Source organism: Argopecten irradians, chromosome 12 (assembly GCF_041381155.1).
Source record: "Argopecten irradians isolate NY chromosome 12, Ai_NY, whole genome shotgun sequence".
Classification (NCBI taxonomy): Eukaryota; Metazoa; Mollusca; class Bivalvia; order Pectinida; family Pectinidae; genus Argopecten; species Argopecten irradians.
In genome coordinates, this window is record NC_091145.1 from 24,238,038 (window position 1) to 24,258,346 (window position 20,309).

Consider the following 20,309-nt stretch of genomic DNA (forward strand, 5'->3'; position numbering starts at 1 on the left):
AAGTGCCGTTACATTGTGAGGATGTTTCTGTACATAGACTTGCTTGAACATTGTGTGAACGAGCCTGGTCAGGAAAGTATGATGTGAATTTAAACTGTTTTGTTAACTCTATGTACTTTGGATTCACTGAGGATTAATAAAGTTCAGACCTGTATTCATTTTGCGAAGTCGTTTATCGCACCCCATTTCATCCTAAAAAGAACGCACATACGTCTCGTCGTCAGCGCTGCCGTAGACGGTTATGACGTTACGATTGCTGCCGGCGAATAGGGGAAGACGTTACACTTGTGCTTTTAGTTTGAACATAGATATATTACTTCTGAACAAACATTATCATCTTTAATGCTAACAGAGCATTTTTAGCCCACAATCATCAGATGGTGGGCTATTCAAATCGCCATTCGTCTGGGGTCCGTCCATCCGTAAACAGTTTTTGTTACCGCTATTTCTCAGAAAGTACTGAAGGGATCTTTTTCAAATTCCATATGTAGATTCCCCCAGGGCCCTAATGATGCATATTGCATTTTGGTACCGATCGTTAAACAAGATAGCCCCACTCCCTAAATTACTTTTTACACCCTAAGTGTCTACGAACGCGATATATATAGATCATTGTTATAACTTTTATTTTCTTGTACGGAGGATAGACAAATTTGGATGCAACGACGGAGGATCGGGTCTGATGAGAACGTTCGGATAACGTTGTTTCTGGAAATCTGTACGTGATCTGTTTACATATTGTTTGTTAAGATGCTCCCAGAATTGCCCTTTAATCAGAAATGTTTCGAAATTTAAAATAGGCAAAAGTGTCACAATTATATTCTAATAAATAGTTAATGATTTGATACAAGGTGATTGTTCGTGTGATATTAAACAATAATTTCATAAATGGAACGCAAAGTGCGTGCTTGTCATAAGCTTAACAGTGGTTAATGAGTTTAATCAGAAGTGGTGCCCATCCGTGTGCCTTAAATCCCTTGACTGTGTGAAAAATAATTAAAACAAAAATGTATGCTTCTACCTTTTATGCTGTGGATTTTGGCACCTTCCAAAATGTGAACTTATAATGCTAGAAAGATCTCAAAGGTTTATTTAAAAAGCAATTCAAGGGTTTTATACAATAACTCGTACCAATATGCGCAGGGGGACTTCTCGGATGGTTAAAATTGTCTATAACTTTCGCTCTTTTTGTCATAGCGGAAACTGTTTAAGTGTTATACATATTCTTTCGAATTTTACCACTTTTTATAAAGTAGCAGCACTATAAGTATTTTTAATAATAAAAGTAAAAACAATCTTTTTATCGTATACATGAGTTTATAGGCTCGAACGATGCCGAATTATTCCAAACTACTCCAAACATAGTCGCAACAATATCGAATTTAAGTAACACGAGGGTTGTAAACCAAGAGAAAATGTCAACAGTTTTTCATAAATAAAAAATGTTACCTATCTCGGCAGGTTGGATCTACAACGGAATCAATGTTACAATATTTGATTCACACAATATTTTACGGCGATGTGTGAATTAAATATACAAGCATGATTTGTTCATGTTAGACGTCAGTCACGTGATACGATTCGGAATTCCGACAAGACATGAAGGTACTGAACGTGGCGGTGATTGAAGGTGTTTTATTCAAAACCAGCAATATATGATCCCTAGATTTCGGCACTTTGATAGGCTGACATATGCTTTTGGGGAGCTAAATCATCAAGTAACATGTCCATGTTCAAATATTAAATATTTACGCGACAAATAGTTATCGTGGAATTCACATGAAATATAACTTTAAGTATAGAGGCATTCAAAGATATTACGAAATTGATTTTTTTGGCAGACTATGTCACCTCGCTAGAAAATGTATATCATATCACATATTTTCCCATCGTATTGTTATTTCAGACTTGGGAACAGAAATGTACATTTATGGTTTACAAGTGATATATTACCCATTCTTCAGAAATATAATTTACACAAATTCTTACAAGAATATTCATCAGATGGTGTTTTTACAGTGAAGAGTTCAAGAATAATATATATTTACATGAATAAAGAGCATGGAAAGAAGACTTATTTTGGTCCATGATAATTTGTTTCCTCTTATATTTCGGAGATTATTGATAAAATTCCCGCACAGCAGAACATCAATATAATGTCATTATTTGTTAATTTAAATAGTCCAGAGATGTAGGAATTCGATTTATGTTATAGGTGTGGGGAAATGTATAATGATATATTTACGCACATTGTTTTACAGTGTAGATTTACGGAAGTGGTGCTATAAAGGATGTGGTGTGAGACTCTAAGTGTAGATTGAATCGGTTTTAATGTATACTTACATTCCAATTCAGACTTCCAATTATCTTATATACTCATATGTGACAAAATAATGTATGAGTTGAACAGATTAGATAAAATACAATTTCGCCACATTTCTGTCAGATATGTTTCAGAAATATTAAATGATTATGTCAAATGACTATCATATCTAATTATGACTATTACAATTTGTATATGTAGTAAATGGATCGGGTTCATTCTGTATATACACATACTGAAGATTTTACTTTTTTATCTATTTTTTTATCTGTTGTTATTATTTTTGTGGTTTTCTTTTTTCTTAATTTTTGCATGTACATATTATGCCATGTTAACTATTGAATAACATGTAGTTATTCTATTTATGTCATTTTCAAAATGGAGGAAATAAAGACAATAAGAATAATAATCGTCATAGCCAGTTCGATTTTTCAGTGTCGAGATTTGATATATGTAGGTTCTGAGTAATATCAAAATAAAACTTGAAAATTATCTTTAAAAATAAGAATGAAACATGAATGATAGAGGATTGTTGTGTCAATACAACTTTGATATTTGCAACAATTTGCTATCAAATAATCTGCGAAAAAGTTTACAAATATTTACCTTGTTTACCTTATAGATAAGATGACGCGCTCTTGAGAAGTTCCTTCGAATCGATAGTCAAGCAGTGTGGCGATGGCCAAGCCGTGGATTAACGTGTACTGTCACTTTCAAATCGATTCGTCAAATGAAGTAACAGTAATAAAAAAATAGGATCATTGTATCACGAGTGATGTGTCGTCCTTAAACCAGAATCATATCTTTTTCCTGCTAATCGCATATATATATATATATATATTAGAACAGACTGTTTATTTGTTTTTGATCTAACGCGATGATAACCTACGATCACGCGTTATTTTATTATGATAGAAACATAGAAAGTATTCAGTAGTTCAGGATAGGATAACAAGACAGACATAGTTTGAACTTATCTATGTTTAAGGTCAGACTACTCATATTTTGTATGTCTGTAAATATTGCTTTTGGTGCTGTTGAACTGAATATATTGGATCAAGATATAGAGTTTCTAGATTAAAATATTAGTTAATACATTTCAAGACTTCAAGACAAAAAAATGTAGAAGAGCAGGCACGATTTACATTTCTGTCAACAATAACCATACCACCATGTTTATTAAGTACTCTCACCATTTGGGTGATCATTAACTGGATTTGACTTAAGATTAAAGAACCCGTTTAGATTTGTGATTTTTGTTCGCTTATATATCACTTCTTAGGTGTAGTTGAACATAACCTAACCTTAGATATCCACTGTTGACTCGTACATGTATAGTTTTTGTTGTTTGTAAATTTTGGCAAAATATGCAAACAAAATGTACACTTTTTGATGCAAGTCTACAAGGTTTAGTACATATATTTTTTTTACAAAATAACCACGCCATTATGTTAACTAATGTTTATAGCATCTAGTAGGAGCGCTGATTTGACCGGAATCGACTTTACATAGGCATACATATCGAGTCCTTTTTGACCTTGTCAGGTGAATAGCGGTTGTAGATTATATTATACAAATATCGACCTGTTTTCGTGTGGATACGGTGATTTATCAAATCGAGGAAGTGATATTACCCGAGGCCGAAGGCCGAGGATTATATCACTTTCGAAGGTTGATAAATCACCGCATCCACCTGAAAACAGGTTTATAACTGTTTTATTATATGGACTTTACATGATGTAAACCATTTGACTAAATGTATATGTACACTTATTTCCTCTTCATGATATTGAGTAGCCCCTCTCCCCGATTTTCAAGTCCTGTTGAATAATTTCAAAGAGAAAAATGAAGGCTGATAATATCATTAAAATAGAGAAAACACCACGTGATACATTTTACTTATTATTTGAAAAATCTGACAAAAATGTACACACAAATATAAGCAGAATTACATTGATTCTAGTATATCTGCTGCTCTCCGTCACATTTCGCTGAATGATGACGTCACATTATATATTTGACGTCACGGAAATTCTCTTTACGCTATATTTCGGTACGACCTGGACGCATTGGAATCTTATATCAACCTGTGAAGTGATTCTGACGTCATTTTACATGATGTCAGAATGCAAGATTTCTATATTTGGGTACGACCTGGGGTTTTGGAATCTTATATCAAGCACGAAAGCTTTAAAATTTTAAAAATTTTATGGAACCCGGCTTCGCCAGTGTTACATAATTTACACGTGCTCCATTATCATTAGACCCTCATAACCTAAACAAAATAAACATCTCTTCCTTAATTATACATATACGAAACATAGAATATTTCATACATGGGCATTTGATTACAATTCAACTACTATGTTTATCCGCCATTTTGAAATAAATTCGAAAATTCGCGACTGCATGCCTTTTCTCCACACGTGAAAATTGCGTGACAATTTAAACACAAATCCCGTTGTCTGTGTCTTTTGAAGAAAATCCAGTCTGGTTTCTGAAAAAAAATTTAATTGTATTGTGAAAATAATAATTTTGTAGACGCTTTGACGTCATGAGGCTGTATTTCACGGTAGCCATGCAATACAAAATCATGCGACATGAGTACACTTGTAGGTATGTGAGAGAAAATAAGATAGCCTGTCCCATAATGGGTGCTGCATCGGTCAAAGGTCAAGTTAGGTTAACAATAGGGAGACTGCTGAGGCTGATATCATAAGCGGTGAAACTGGGTCATATTGTCAGCAGCTGATAGTGAGAGGTGGTGTTCATCCATGTTGGTTAATTGAAACAAAATCAAGATAAAACAATAGATTATTGATGGTAGGTCATTACAGGTAATTATAAAGGCACGTGCCATGTTAATGATATCATCACGCCCAGGGTGCATGACGGAGAACGTTTCTGGAATGTCAGTTTTAAGAATTTTCCGAGTTTATTTAAATGTTTAACACTATATACACTGAGTAATTGAACAAGTTTTAACACTCTTGGATGATAAAAATGATAAGGTTTCCGCTGGAGATGCGGGACTCCTTGAGAAGGAGATCTGTAGAATAATAACATTGTAGTTGTGATAGATATTATTAATAGATGAGTGTTACGTCAGTGCTACTGTACACGAAACTGAATTAGTGAATCAAAGTCCGCAAAAGACTTTGTTATCTGGGGTTCGGTTTTGTGTTTCGACAATATTTTGTCAACACTTACTTCTGACGTATATTTTTGATATACAATTGAAAGTATTCAGTGAAATAAAAACTAGACGAAAATGCCTATCTATCCTAAGTTTGTAAGAATAAAAAAACGCAAACGTTTTCTTTCTTTATTGAAGAAAACATCATATTGGTACTTTAACATCACACACAATCTAAAATATACATGATCTGTTTATCAATATTAAATATAAATTTAAGTGAACATTTGGACATTTGCGGAAAGAAAAGGTTTACTATATTTCCGTTCTATAAAATGTTAAATAATAAGAGTCGAAAATCGAAGCTAATAAGAGTCGAAAATCGAAGCTCTGTTCCGGTAACATGTACATAAGCAAAAGTACATATTGAGATCAATGACTTGCAGGCATGGATGGCTAAAAAATTTTCGTACTTCCGGTTTTACCTGCGTTGCTCCGGTACTGCTCTCCCAAGTAAATATATATTTAAGTAATGCAAATTCATACAGGAGAACTGAAACATTTATTATTTTTTCAAATGATAATAATATCATTTTGAAAATTAAAAGCTATTATATGTAGTCAAAATATCCTCCAAGCGAAGATGAGCACAAGGAATCATGACGTCACATCACGTCAACAAATGGCGCGAAATCATAGGATTCGCATACGCGGCACTCCAGGCCTTGCATGGACACAGAGAAATCTGAATCTTTGCGTTCATTTCTTTGAGTTAGGCTTATGCTAGACAATTATTATATCATACACTTTAATAGTTTAAAGTACGTTATTTTATTTCTAAATTATGTCTTCTACGTCAAATAGAAAATGAAATAAACAAGTAGAGCTTCGCTCTTACCATGCCGTGCATGATTCATATTAGTATTATCGTGTATTTGGAATTTCTAGATATTGTCTTCATGATGTGAGGATGGCTATCGTACGCGATTACGTTTGTTTAACATTCCCGCAAACTGTTGTCAGTTTGTATATTTACTTGATGACGTCATACTTCCGGTTGTTATCGGGAGCAATTTTTAGCATTATAAGTTGCGAAGGATCGTGCTTTTGTAAATAGTAGTTATTTTGGAAATGGTAAATTATTACATAGGAATATGTACAGTTAAATCTTTATATTGCATTTGTTGTTGCTGTTGCTATTGATGCACGTGAATTCTACTATAAAAAGCAGCTGTAACGGTTTTCGAGGTTCAGAACAGCAGACAGCGTAAGGGAGTCAACTCGTATAGAAAGGTAACTTTTTTTTCATAAGTACTTCGGTACAATTTTATTAGTATATTTCGAGTTGCTGATTAGTTAATAAGCTTTAAGCATTTGTTAGAAATTATTAGATATTTATTTAGGTTCAGTTTAGCTAGGATAAATGTGTGAAATACGTAAGGTATAAGCACATATGATAGTTTTTCGGATAAGTTAGGAATATAAAATTATTAGATAGGATAATCGTGGAGTACGTAATGTACAAGCGAAATGATAGGTATACCTAATAGTTCAGTGTGGAGTACGTAATGTACAAGCGAAATGATAGGTATATATAGTAGTTCAGTGTGGAGTACGTAATGTACAAGCGAAATGATAGGTATATATAGTAGTTCAGTGTGGAGTACGTAATGTACAAGCGAAATGATAGGTATATATAGTAGTTCAGTGTGGAGTACGTAATGTACAAGCGAAATGATAGGTATATATAGTAGTTCAGTGTGGAGTACGTAATGTACAAGCACATTTTAGGGATTCTTTAGACAGTAGGTTAGTTAGTTTATTATAGGATAAGCTGTATAGCTATTTGTTAGATTTTTCATAGTGGTACGTTTTACAAGTATCAATTAGAATATATCTATATATATCATTAATAGCTGTTCTGTTCCGTACTATGGTGTGTATGGTGTGAGCTGAGGATATTTTGTATGTTTATATTATTGTTTTATATTGTTTGACATTTGATATGTGTAATAAACCAAATCAATTTTACAAAGTTGTCGATCTTTCCATCCACCTCGCAAAACTACAAAAGTAAAAATACAACAATTGGTGGCAGCGGAAACTTATTTTTAATATTTATTATATATTGGTAACGTCTCAAATTGAGGTTGGTGGAAGGATTGATAATATTTTGATTTGGTGTTAGATTTTAGTATTTAAAATGCATTTAAGGAATAGACAGTTACGTACGCCCGATTTTCCAAGCATGTCTAACGCTGGTGTACGGGATATAGATGTAGATCAGGGATCTCATTCTGATATAGATAATTCACATATACGTTCTTCAGGTACATGTGAATTGGGGGAGGTACGTCAAACTAGTGTTGGCGGGGATCATGTAGATGTAATAAATGAGTCTGTACAAAGACAGTATGATAGTCAGATTCATGGTAATGGTCCGTGTCATGCAGTTTCTATTGAGTGTCGTAGCAATCCCAACTACCACACTCAGAACTATAATGATTCATACGCATACGAGAGATTTGACAGCTCTCATTCCCAGTCCCTCCCTTACCCATTCAACGATGCTCGAAAAAAACAACCTGGAGTTTCAACTCCAACACCCATCCTGAGCGTAATTACGCATCGAAATACGCATTCGAGGGTTGTAATAACTCTCCAACCCGGCAGCAGGAGTGGAGCAGACAGGGATACCCTACCAGAAGAGATACATGGGACTCTCAGCAGATGTCTTACCGGGACCCTCAGACCAATCCGTATCACTATCAAAATCGGAATGTGTCTAATTACCAGAGGTGGAGCCACGGAGAACCAGAATCTCCAGCACTGCAGTTTTCACACCGACCCGTCAACGCACCAATGCAGCGACAGGACTGTTATGGAGCAGACATCGTCAGAGAGAGTCACCATGCCCCATACCAGAACAGTCAACAAGTACAGAATCCAGTCCTACCAGATCATATAAGACAAGGGCCCTCCGTGTCGTCGTCGGCCAGGTCAACTGAAGAACCAAGAACCAAGTTACCAGTCTATAATAGCAGGGGAGATTGGAGCTCATTCATCGTACCATTCCAGATGGTGTCCGAGAGATTTGGCTGGGATGTTTGCAGACAAAGCGAAGAAATGCTGCTCTGTCTACGGGACGATGCTTTGGCATATGCTACGAAATTGCCATACCACGTCCGGGCAAATCTAAACCTATTATGTATGCAGATGGAGAAGAGGTTTGGAGACAATGTCCTACCGGAAACCCACAGAAGAAACCTCCAAAATCTACGAATGTCTGGAGAGGAGAACTATCGGCGATATTCCTCCAGAGTTGCTGAAATGGTACGGAAAGCTATCCAGGTATCAACGAAATCCTGTTTAACAACTTATGTGTAGAACATATGTTGAGTGGAATTGCTGACCAGATTTCTGGCATTGCCTATGATGTTCTCACAAAGCGACCACAGACTATAGACGAGGCTGTTAACTTGTTGAGCTGGCATTATTCATGCAGGAAGGGGATGAAACAGAAGGGAACCACCATACAAAAAATTTCATTTGAGGAGGATGCCTGTTACAGGGAAGAGGAGTCTGAGAATGATATCAGAAAAGTAAATCAGCACAGATTTGTAACAGAAGAGAGACTGAATCAATTCGGGAGAGATTTATCTGACAGAATCACAAAGACAATAATCGACAGTCAGAAACAAACTCTACCGAGGAACAGGCCTCACACCCCAAACAAACATCATCAAGGTAAACCATATAGTGGACAAGCCAGGTGTTATGGATGTCAAGAAGAGGGACATTTCAGAAATAACTGTCCATATGAACGAGACGACCAGACTGCTGCTAATAAACAAAACAAACCATTACCACGTTGTGCACAACTAAACAGAAAACAGCAAGATGGAAAGAAAGATGAAGTAAAGAATAGCGCAGACCAGAAAGATTTAAACTAGATGGGACTGTGTCAGTCGGTCATGACACAGTCCATTCTAATCCACTGGATAAAATACACAAGGCTGAAATTACCAAGAGTATTAAAATGGTAGCTGTTGATGTGGATCTTCAGGTCGAGGACGGTGATGATATTAACATTGCAAGCTTATTTGAAGAACAGAAGACGGTTGTAAAAGAAGCGCCAGCTGATATAGGGCAGCAGAGGAAGGACACGGAAATCCAAAGGAAACTAGTTAGTACAAAGGAACTGGTGTTGGATAGTGTCCGGGCTGTGACAATAAAGGCGCCTATTTCAGTGGAGGGAATGGCAGTTAAAGCAGTTATAGATACTGGAGCCGAGGTGACTGTTATAAGTGAGCAGATGTTTAACGAAATCCCAGAAGACCGTAGGCCAACCTTACAAGAATCATGTTATGGATTAGTTGTAGCTGAGGCCGGAAAGGAGATGATCACGCATGGTACAGTAAAATTAAAGTTACAGATTGGATCTGCAGATTTTGCATGGGATGTTTACGTGGCGCCGATACGGGATGACTTATTGTTAGGATGTGATATTATAGACAATAAGGATATCACTGTTAATACTAGAAGAGGAATCGAGATTGGCGACCAATGGATAGATTGTGAAGTATCTAGAGCTCAAGAACACGTGGCGAGGCTGGTAGTAAATGAAAAGGTCACCATACCTGCCATGTCTGAGGTCATTATAGCCGGGAGAAGTGAACATCCGGAGGTAATTGATACAAGATATTCTTCAATAGAACCTGTAGTTGAAGATGGGCGAAACATTATAATTGCAAGGTTATTGGTGGATCCATTCCGGAAGACTATACCTGTAAGATTGGTGAACACAGAAAAGTTTTCCAGTCAAACTCAGGAGGAACTACATCCTAGGGGAGTTACATCCGGTTCTCAGCGTTGAACAAGTATTGGATAAGGCAGGAGACCCATGGGATTACGCTTGCCAAGCGGCATTAAATGTTGGTCGGATAAAGTCCGAGGATACCAGCATCAACATAGATATATTAACAGGAACGATGGATTCTGAGAAGATTCCAGAGGTACCGATTACATGGAAAGTTGCCAGAACTGAACCGACATCGGAGAAACTGACCGATTTCCCCGTGGTTCCAGATCATCTGACTGAGCTATTCCAGAGAAGTTGTAAAAATTGTACAGACCAGACCCATCGAAAACGCTAAGCGGAAGTCCTGTGCAAAAATCAAGAGAGTTTTGCAAGGAATAAACTTGAGCTTGGCACATGTTCTGTTATCAAACATACTGTAGATACTGACACTGCGGCACCAATACGACAACCGTTGCGACGGACACCTCAAGGTTTTGAAGATGAAGAGGAGAAATACCTGAAAGATCAACTTGATATCGGGATAATAAAACCATCGTCATCTGCATGGGCCAGCCCAGTAGTTCTTGTACGAAAGAAAGATGGGACAGTTCGCTGGTGCTGTGATTATAGAAAGGTTAACGACTGCACAATCAAAGACGCTTATCCATTACCCCGTATTGACACTTGTTTGGATTGTTTGTCATGCGCCTCCATATTTTCTACAATGGATTTACAAAGCGGATACTAGCAAATTGCACTGGTGGAGAAAGATCAAGCGAAGACTGCGTTCATCACGAAGTATGGCTTATTTGAATATACAAAAATGCCTTTTGGTTTGTGCTCTGCAGCGAGTACTTTCCAACGCTGTATGGAACTTATATTCCGCGGCATGCAATGGAAGACCATTTTAATCTACCTAGATGATATTATATTGTACAGTACCGGTATGGAGGAACATCTGGACAAGCTAGATGAAGTCTTGGGAAAGTTGAAATCTGCTGGTTTAAAACTGAAGCCGTCCAAGTGTGAATTCCTCAAGTCAGAAGTATTATATCTAGGCCATGTCGTGGGAGCGGAAGGTATAAAACCCAACCCGAAGATCATCGATTCCGGAAAGAACTGGAAACGTCCAAAAGGAGTAAAAGATGTACAGCAGTTCTTGGGTTTATGTAACTGTTACAGAAGATTCATACACCACTTCAGTGAGATAGCGTCATGTCTTACAGAGCTGACCAAGAAACATACAGTATTCAAGTGGACAGACGAATGTGAAACCAATTTCCAACAGCTTAAGGATCTTCTTTGTAAAACACCAAATTATATCCCACCGCTGCCACCAATTGTTGCATTTTTACTTTTGTAGTTTTGCGAGGTGGATGGAAAGATCGACAACTTTGTAAAATTGATTTGGTTTATTACACATATCAAATGTCAAACATTATAAACAATAATATAAACATACAAAATATCCTCAGCTCACACCATACACACCATAGTACGGAACAGAACAGCTATTAATGATATATATAGATATATTCTAATTGATACTTATAAAACGTACCACTATGAAAAATCTAACAAATCGTTATACAGTTTATCCTATAATAAACTAACTAACCTACTGTCTAAAGAATGCCTAAAATGTGCTTGTACATTACGTACTCCACACTGAACTACTATGGATACCTATCATTTCGCTTGTACATTACGTACTCCACGATTATCCTATCTAATAATTTCATATTCCTAACCTATCCGAAAAACTATCATATGTGCTTATACCTTCCGTATTTCACACATTTATCCTAGCTAAATTGAAGTTACCTTTCTATACGAGTTGCCTCCCTTACACTGTTTGCTGTTCTGAACCTCGAAAACCGTTACAGCAGCTTATAGCAACAACAACAACAAATGCAATATAAAGATTTAACTGTACATATTCCGATGTAATAATTTACCATTTCCAAAATAACTACTATTTACAAAAGCACGATCCTTAGCAACTTATAATACTAAAAATAGCTCCCGATAACAACCGGAAGTATGACGTCATCAAGTAAATATACAAACTGACAACAGTTTGCGGGAATGTTAAACAAACGTAATCGCGTACGATAGCCATCCTCACATCATGAAGACAATATCTAGAAATTCCAAATACATGGTAATACTATTATTACATATCATATTAATCTAGTTTACATATAATTATAACCGATGAGATTTACAATGTATAATCTGTCCAGTATACACACGTACACTGACGTAAGTCTAGCTTGTAACTGATGATATTTACAATGTATAATCTGTCTAGTGTACACACATAAACTGACGTAATTATTCTAGCATTTTACATAACAATTACAAATTAACAAAGCCTAGTGAAATCCATTTTCACCACATATAATAAAAAAATGTAAGTTTACAATGGTATTAAAGAAACGGGAATTATATCCCGACGTGAAGTGCTTTCATTTTTGTTGAAATGACGGATGCCAAATGTAAACATTAACTCATGTGTCTGTGTTCGTCCTACGATCGAGTCTTTCGGGTGGGCGAGCGTGACAGAGGTCAGTTATAAACATATCCTCTTGTACAAAACATGCACCGCTAGTAATCCACGTGTTGAGAGTTACGCGTCACCGCAAATACATTGCATCATCGAACACAAGTGAAGTTGTTCCATATATCGGTAAATCTACCGTAGATAATCGTTAAGTCAGACGACAATCTCAAACACATTGAGTAACTTGAGCACGGTGTTTTAACAACTTCGGCAAACTCCAGTGACTGTAAAAAGCGTGTGTCAGCTTCGCCTCGCTGCAAAACGCCAACGGTCACCGAGTTCACACATGTGGCCAGGTACAAATACGTAATGTAATTACACTATATATTAGCATTTACTAAAAATAAATACATATTTCAACATCTAATCTGGTTAAATAAATCGCTGTTCAATAACAGCAAAACCAATAGCTGCTACAGCAGCTATACAAGCAACACCGCCAACAACAGCAGCAGTACTAACACCAGCAGCAACACCACCAACAACAACTACTCCATTTATAAAATGTTCGACAATTTTGTCGTATTCTATTTTATTACTAGCTGCCAGTCTAGCGCCTTTTCTATCGATACTTTTTTTGCGAAGTTGTAAAATGTTGTATTCCATTATTTGAAGTTGCTCACTTTGATCAATGGTAGGTTTGTTATCTCTGAAACTTTCAATAAAACTTTGCTTCTCTCTCTCTGCGTTCTGTATTTTGTTTTCGTTATCTTCATTCAGTTTCAGAATATGGTCCATCCTTTCTTGGATCTTCTCATTTTCTTCGTCAAACAATGCATTCACGTAAGACCCGCCATCATTCTCCTGAACAAGGTCTTTAACCTTGTTAACAACCTGTCTGGCAGCTTGTACCTTTTCATCTGTAGCAGAGTTATTTGAAATTGCTAGATATCCGCCTTTACATGAGTTTATAAACTTTTGACATGCATCTGGTAGATCAGATACAATCTGATTCAGTGTGTCGTCACCGAGGCAATCTTTGGCGCTAAAAACAATTATGGTATAGTTTAGAAATTCCTCACGAACATCTTCGTTAATAGGTCAAATGTCTTTTTGTCTTTTCCTCCGATGTCGCGTTCTCCTATTTTCATCAGATAAAGGAAGGCATGGACTCCAGGACATGCTAAATGGGTGCATTCTTTCAGCATAACTTTAAGATCCCGTTCAGACATTCGTGTATCTAATACACCAGGAGTGTCCACCACCACCAGCCTTGTACCGAATCTGTCTACCTCAGCAACGCTGCATTCTCCTGTAACTGATGTCCGGCGAGATGAAGACAGAAATATCTTATTACCAAGTAACGTGTTTCCTGTGGCACTCTTCCCTGTCCCAGTTGTGCCAAGTAAAACAACTCTTAGCGGAGAACCTGTAAAACAAAAACATAGATCCATCCTCAGCACACCTATTATCACAACTGCTATAGTATGGAACGGATTAAGTTAGCTGTATTCACCACATAAGCAAACATTACTGATGTCTGTTTACAGGTTTAACAGATGAAATTCTTACATATTTAATTAAACGCCAGGACGTCATGTTGAAATATATGTACAAAAATATATATCTTCCCTTAAATTAATTTTCATTTCGACTATTTCTTCTAAATTTAGTGTTAAGATAAAACAAAACTTTTCTTTCAACATTATACTATTGATATAACAGCTGGTCATTTGATAGAATCCAAGACCAGCTGGCTTCAATTTGGCGGGAAATGTTCAGATTTCAGAGAGACCACAAAATGAAGTTCCACAATCACTTTAATTGTTTTTTTAAATTCCTTTTATATAATAATTTTTAAACATGTCATTTTTTTTACATATAATTCAGAATTTAAATGACGTTAATTATATTGAAGATTTGTCAATATAGATTCAATAGGTCTTATCGGATGCGCATTCACACTAATTGCGGACGTCAATTTTTTGCGGTGTGTGTATTGCGCGGCGATCTCTGCGTTTATGCAAGTCTAAATATTACTCGGTTGGTAAGTTTACCTTACCAAGAACAAGCTGCTCTCGATGCTGGTTAAGGATGTATTCTTCTGAGATTTCAGTCCCGTTGAAGTCTCGTTTCGACATAGATAAAAAAGATTTTCAAATACAATTTATCAATGTCTATAGCAATTTGCTAGTTGCAAATTTCGTCAAAATATTGCATTTCTATTCTTAGTAGATTTTATTAAACATAGATTTTATGAAATAGCCCATGTTGCGGCCATTTTGAAATTGTGTCTTTTTTCGCTTTGAGTAGAGCCACCGTTTTACCATTTTTTGCTTAAATTGTTTTTACTTAAATCATCACTGTGCCAGCATTTTTAGCTGTATCGAGCTAATTTTTGCTGTAAATCTTTACTAGATTCGTGGTAATTAAAATATTGAGCATTAATGTATAAAATGATACACTTTTGTCACTTTATTTTTACATTTAATGGTATTTTTTACTCTAAAATATTGAAAAATAACAAATATTTAAATGGGGCAAAAATTAAGCACACGAATCCCCATTTTTCTCCCTGGTTTAGAAAGAACAACCCTTTTCCCTATTGAAATGCAAAATATTGACAAAGGTTTAATACCAGAACTTTTTCTATTTAAGCATTGATGTTACTAATTTTTTTAATTTTATCGGGGTATGAAAAAAAAATGTTTGCAAACTGTGTGAATCCGCGTAGCGGATTCTCACAAAAGTTTGCAAACAATTTTTTTTTCATACTCCGATAAAATTAAAAAATAGTGACATCAATACTTATAATTAATTTTATACTCTATTTGATAAAATGAAGTATGTTTAAATGTACCATTATAGTGGTTTTTCCAGGGATTCTTTTTTCCGAATCAATACGCAACGTCAATATCTCTATTGTGACGTCACGCTAACGTCGGGGTTTCGCGCCATTCTCGGATTTTTTTTTTCATAGTGGTATGCAAAAAAAATATTGGCCAATCAGAAAGCCGAATTTGGTATGAAAACAAAGAAAAATTAATTATAAAGGTTAAATTTGACAAAATTGGCTGAAAACGGTACGTTGTGTAGCTCGAAATTAAGGGGTATCATATGTTGTTGTTCTGAGAAAAAATACGAGTCTTATTAATCATAACAGGTATATTTTTAAAGAAGACAACCAGAAAATAAATTCTACAAACATCCATACATATCAAACACCTCATTAGGAAACTATGGCTTTAATCTCTTGTGTATGTGGTCAAAACGGCAAATTTCCCATAAAATCCATGATTTTGTCAATTAGGTTTCTTTGAGTGACAATAGCTCAAAAACGAGCACACGGACATTTCTTTTCTCTTCCATTTTCTTTTATTGTATGAACTCCTATTTCCAAAAATCTATGAGAAAAAGAGTTTAATGCAAGAAAATTTTGAAATCTCAGAGGAATACATCCTTAACTATTATACTGGTACTGACATTAATCGGCACAACCACAGAAGCTAGTTGTATGACAACGCGACTGAAATGCTTACATGTATATCCATGAACCATCATACATTACACAACTGTATCAAGAATTTGAAATATCTTATAAATAATATTAAAATTGTGTTAAAAAAAGTAAAACACATATATATCGCCGTTATTGTTCTTATTTTTGGTAACGTCAGTTAGTCGTTATTGTTTTTATTTATATTTATCCCATAACTATGCAGGTTATCTCAATCAAAAAACCATGTGATAAATTCCATAGCAGTTGGTTATCATTTAAGTTTGCACACTCCAGTGTGTAAACACCTTCGGCGCCTCTTATTTGTAAACTCCAAGATCTCTTGATTCCGATTGGCTCTTAACTTTTCACAGCTCTTTTTTTTTAAATAACATTGTATTTAATGTTTGACAGGTTTTTGCTTAATCAAAGTATTAAACAATAGAATATTGGTTCTCTATTTAGGCACTATATTTTATGGCTGGAAGATACACATTGTACTGTGGTAAGTTTCCTGAATGAAGACGAGAAAATGGTCACCACATTATAAATATAGAGTTAAAGTTATGAGATAAATAAGTTCCCTAGCGCGTGACAGTTGTTTATCATGTTTATCGTAACTCTCGTTAGTTAATTTTCAAAAGCTCGTGTCTTTTCAAAATTTGAAAATTAACTAACTCGAGTTTGATAAACATGATAAACAACAGTCACTTGTTGGAGAACCTCTATATATGGTATACTGTATGCTATAATGTATATGACATGTTGCACGCGTTTTCATGTCAACGGTAGGGCATTTTAAGATTTCATGAAAGAAACTTTTTAGTTTAAAACTTACATTTCGAAGCGATGTGTAGACGTTTTACATCAAAAATCTGTACAATGTAGTAGACCTGAATTTAATCGTCTATTTTGTCTTATATGTGTTGATTTGTAACGCCAACAACGTAAAGAAACACCTATCAAGTGATTTACAAATTAACAATTACAATATTTTAATTTTCTTTTAGTTAGCAAATATCGTGATAATTCCAAAAAGATGAAAATATGATCCAGAAATGATTTAACATATTTTTTCCTTTAAATATTCTTTTTCAGACATATGTTGATGCTGTGCTATTGCTATGAATCAGTTACACATTGGTACTTTTTTATATAAGATAAAAAACTGTACTTATTTTGAAAAATATACCTTTAGCTTCTCTCTGCGGAACCCATGAATCGCCAGTCGCCATCTGCAACAAAACAAATTATTTTTTTGTTTATCAAAACATTTTATATTTTCACGAATATAAACTACGCTAACTTTATTTGATTATTGATGACGTTTACAATTTATGACGTTAAACTAAGAAAAAAGTTAATGTTTAAAATCTAGACCAATCGTAATAATGATGCTACTATAAAATCAAAATATTCTACATTTATCATTTAGTTTTTTGTTTTGTTTTTTTCTTATTGAACCATGAATAAAATATTTATACTTTGTGTTTCATACAAGTGAAATGTACAAATGTTTAGAGTAATTGCTATATAATAATGTCTTAATGTTATGTACATATACTTGTCCATCCTGTCATGCATTTACATTTGTATTTGTCTTATCCCTCATGTTACACATTATAATGTGTCTGGGTGTAAAATAAAATCGTTGAATTCGTTGAAAACCAATCTATCAATCAATATCAACAAAACGAGGTCTGTACATGCTAGCACCCGATGTCATAAGTTGTGACCTTGCACAACTACTGCACTTTGGTTTCACTTCTGGTGACAGAATTGATAAATTCTTGACTATAATATCTAAATCTTAAATCCATTTGCTCCTTCCCCGAACTACTGCTTCGTCTGCCTATACAGTCTTCGACGAAGCCGAACGCTCGACAAATCGTTGGCGGTCTTTTAGGCGAAATTGCGGTAGCCATGTTTGTTTACTCTCCAATAGCCTCGAAAAGGATACATTTCAAGTCAACTTATTTTTATTAGACTTATTTATTACCGCGATATATCTAACATACCTCAGAAACTATGACCTCATGTTGTTTGTTTGGCTCCTTCATCCGCACAATGTCGTCATTTCGAGTTTTCTTTCCGCGTTCATGAATGCTTTTGCAGCTGTCACATAAACTTTCTTGACAGTCGTTACAAAACCAGTTTACATGTTCTGTATTGTTACATAACGAGCACGTATCTGCCAGGTGGACTTGAGCACCATCCATCATCAGCTCCGTGAAGCTTGTGCACAATCCTACGTGTTAGGTGATCTTGTTCATTTGACTTCTCGGTGGGGCATCTGTTTAGATTTCTTTTCTTTGTCATGTGATTGTTTATCAGCTGTAGTTATCTTTAAGGGTGTTTTATATTCACAACACAGTATACGACTACAGCGTATCTATACATGAGATGACCACATAATAATTACGATTATTAATTAACTATCTATGTTATTACACTAGTATGGATTTTCCGGCCGAGCTGTATTTGGCCAAACTCGGCCAATATTGAAAAAAAATTGACGCAACTCGTCTAATATGATATTGGCCGACTTTTTCTCGTATTGGCCGACTTTGAACTCGGCTAATATTGAAAAACGCGCCAAATCGAACGCGCCTCGTCATTCGGAAGTTCTCGGTGTTATTAAGTTATTTGACCTAGCATCTAGAGGGTTTACGAGATCAGTCAACAAACAACATGGAGATTGACGAGTCGTCTGTCAAAAGGGCCAGGGACAAATATGCAAAAAACGGCGAAGATATGGTTGGTGTTTTGATGGATGACAGCACTAGGTATGAAATTTTATCTGACCTAATTTCTTCTGACCAAGATTTGATTGCAACACTAGAAGATATAGAAAATTCACCCAAAACAGATGTCGGCGCAACATTTCATCAATGCATTTTATCAATTTGATCAAATAAACCTGTTTACAACTTTGCATTTTGTTTTGGTTTTTAATCTTGTATTTTGCAGAGTCATTCAAATCATTCATTGTCAGTTAATTAATAAAAGTGTCATAAATCAGCTATTGTGATATTGGCCCAGTTATTAGGCTTTGGTCTGTCACATTGGCGCTCGGCCTTCGGCCTCGGTCCAATATCACAGACCTCGTCCTAATAACTGGGCCAATATCGTAACAGCTGATTAATAACACTATAAAACAGACTCAGAGACGGGTGGTAATTATTTTGGACTACTTTAGCATTGTTTCAAGTAAAATTCCAGACACACATCTGGATTGAAGTTGCAGTTTTTGTAATATTTTTTCGGTTGCATTCGCTAACAATATATAGCTCAACGTTATCCGATATCAATTTATTATAGATTATCATGGTAAAATATAATACACATATTGTGTTGAAATATAGTACATGTATTAGTTCAAACCACTGGAACTGAAGCAACATTGAAATGGTGGACCAGAGTTATCACTCAACAATATATAATGTCATAGAGTCAAAATGTTTCCAAAAATCTCGCTTCCTCTTTATTTCTCAAATCCCAATCCTCGATGTTCCATGGATTATTATCACTGACGTCATAGGCATCCCTGGAATTTAGTGTACCGTTTTTCGATTTTCTATGTATATCAAATGACCTAATGACCTGTATATCGATATTTTATTTGGTTATACTTTTCAATTATATGGTTGTATTTTTTCATGATATGGATGTGCATTTTCGTTGTATGATTGTACTGTTTCATTATATTTAGGAGTTATGAAAACCTGTCTGCAATTCCGATTTGGAACGTTTTACCGGAGTTATTTCCTGTTATGTGTCTGCCGACACAAGGCGTTGGAACTCTCGCTGTTGTAAACACTGCGGGTTTGCTAATTTTCACTCCTGTACCTACACGAGTATCGATCTGTTAACGACATAGGTCAGATTTATTGTCATGTAGAGGCAGAAACAAGACAGAAAATAATAACTTGAAAAAAGTACCGTATTGGAGTTGCAGAGATATTCGATATCTCAGAGGTTTCTATCACTTAACTTATCAAACTGATTCTGAATGCATGTCAGCCAAAATGAATTGACCAATCACAG

The 20,309-nt window shown here is 35.5% G+C and overlaps 2 protein-coding genes across 4 annotated transcripts in view; one reads left to right on the forward strand and one right to left on the reverse strand.

Annotated features, from left to right (window-relative positions):
* The window catches only part of LOC138336414 (protein MON2 homolog), a 576,914-nt gene that overhangs the window by 101,002 nt on the left and 455,603 nt on the right, over positions 1-20,309 (forward strand). The window lies entirely within an intron of this gene.
* LOC138336410 (GTPase IMAP family member 4-like) lies at positions 13,275-18,551 on the reverse strand. Its single transcript, XM_069285894.1, has 3 exons — positions 18,281-18,551; positions 17,455-17,497; positions 13,275-14,195 (listed from the first exon to the last, which is right to left on the reverse strand). The coding sequence occupies exons 1-3, from the start codon at positions 18,482-18,484 to the stop codon at positions 13,834-13,836; spliced, it is 609 nt and encodes a 202-aa protein (XP_069141995.1). The 5' UTR covers positions 18,485-18,551; the 3' UTR covers positions 13,275-13,833.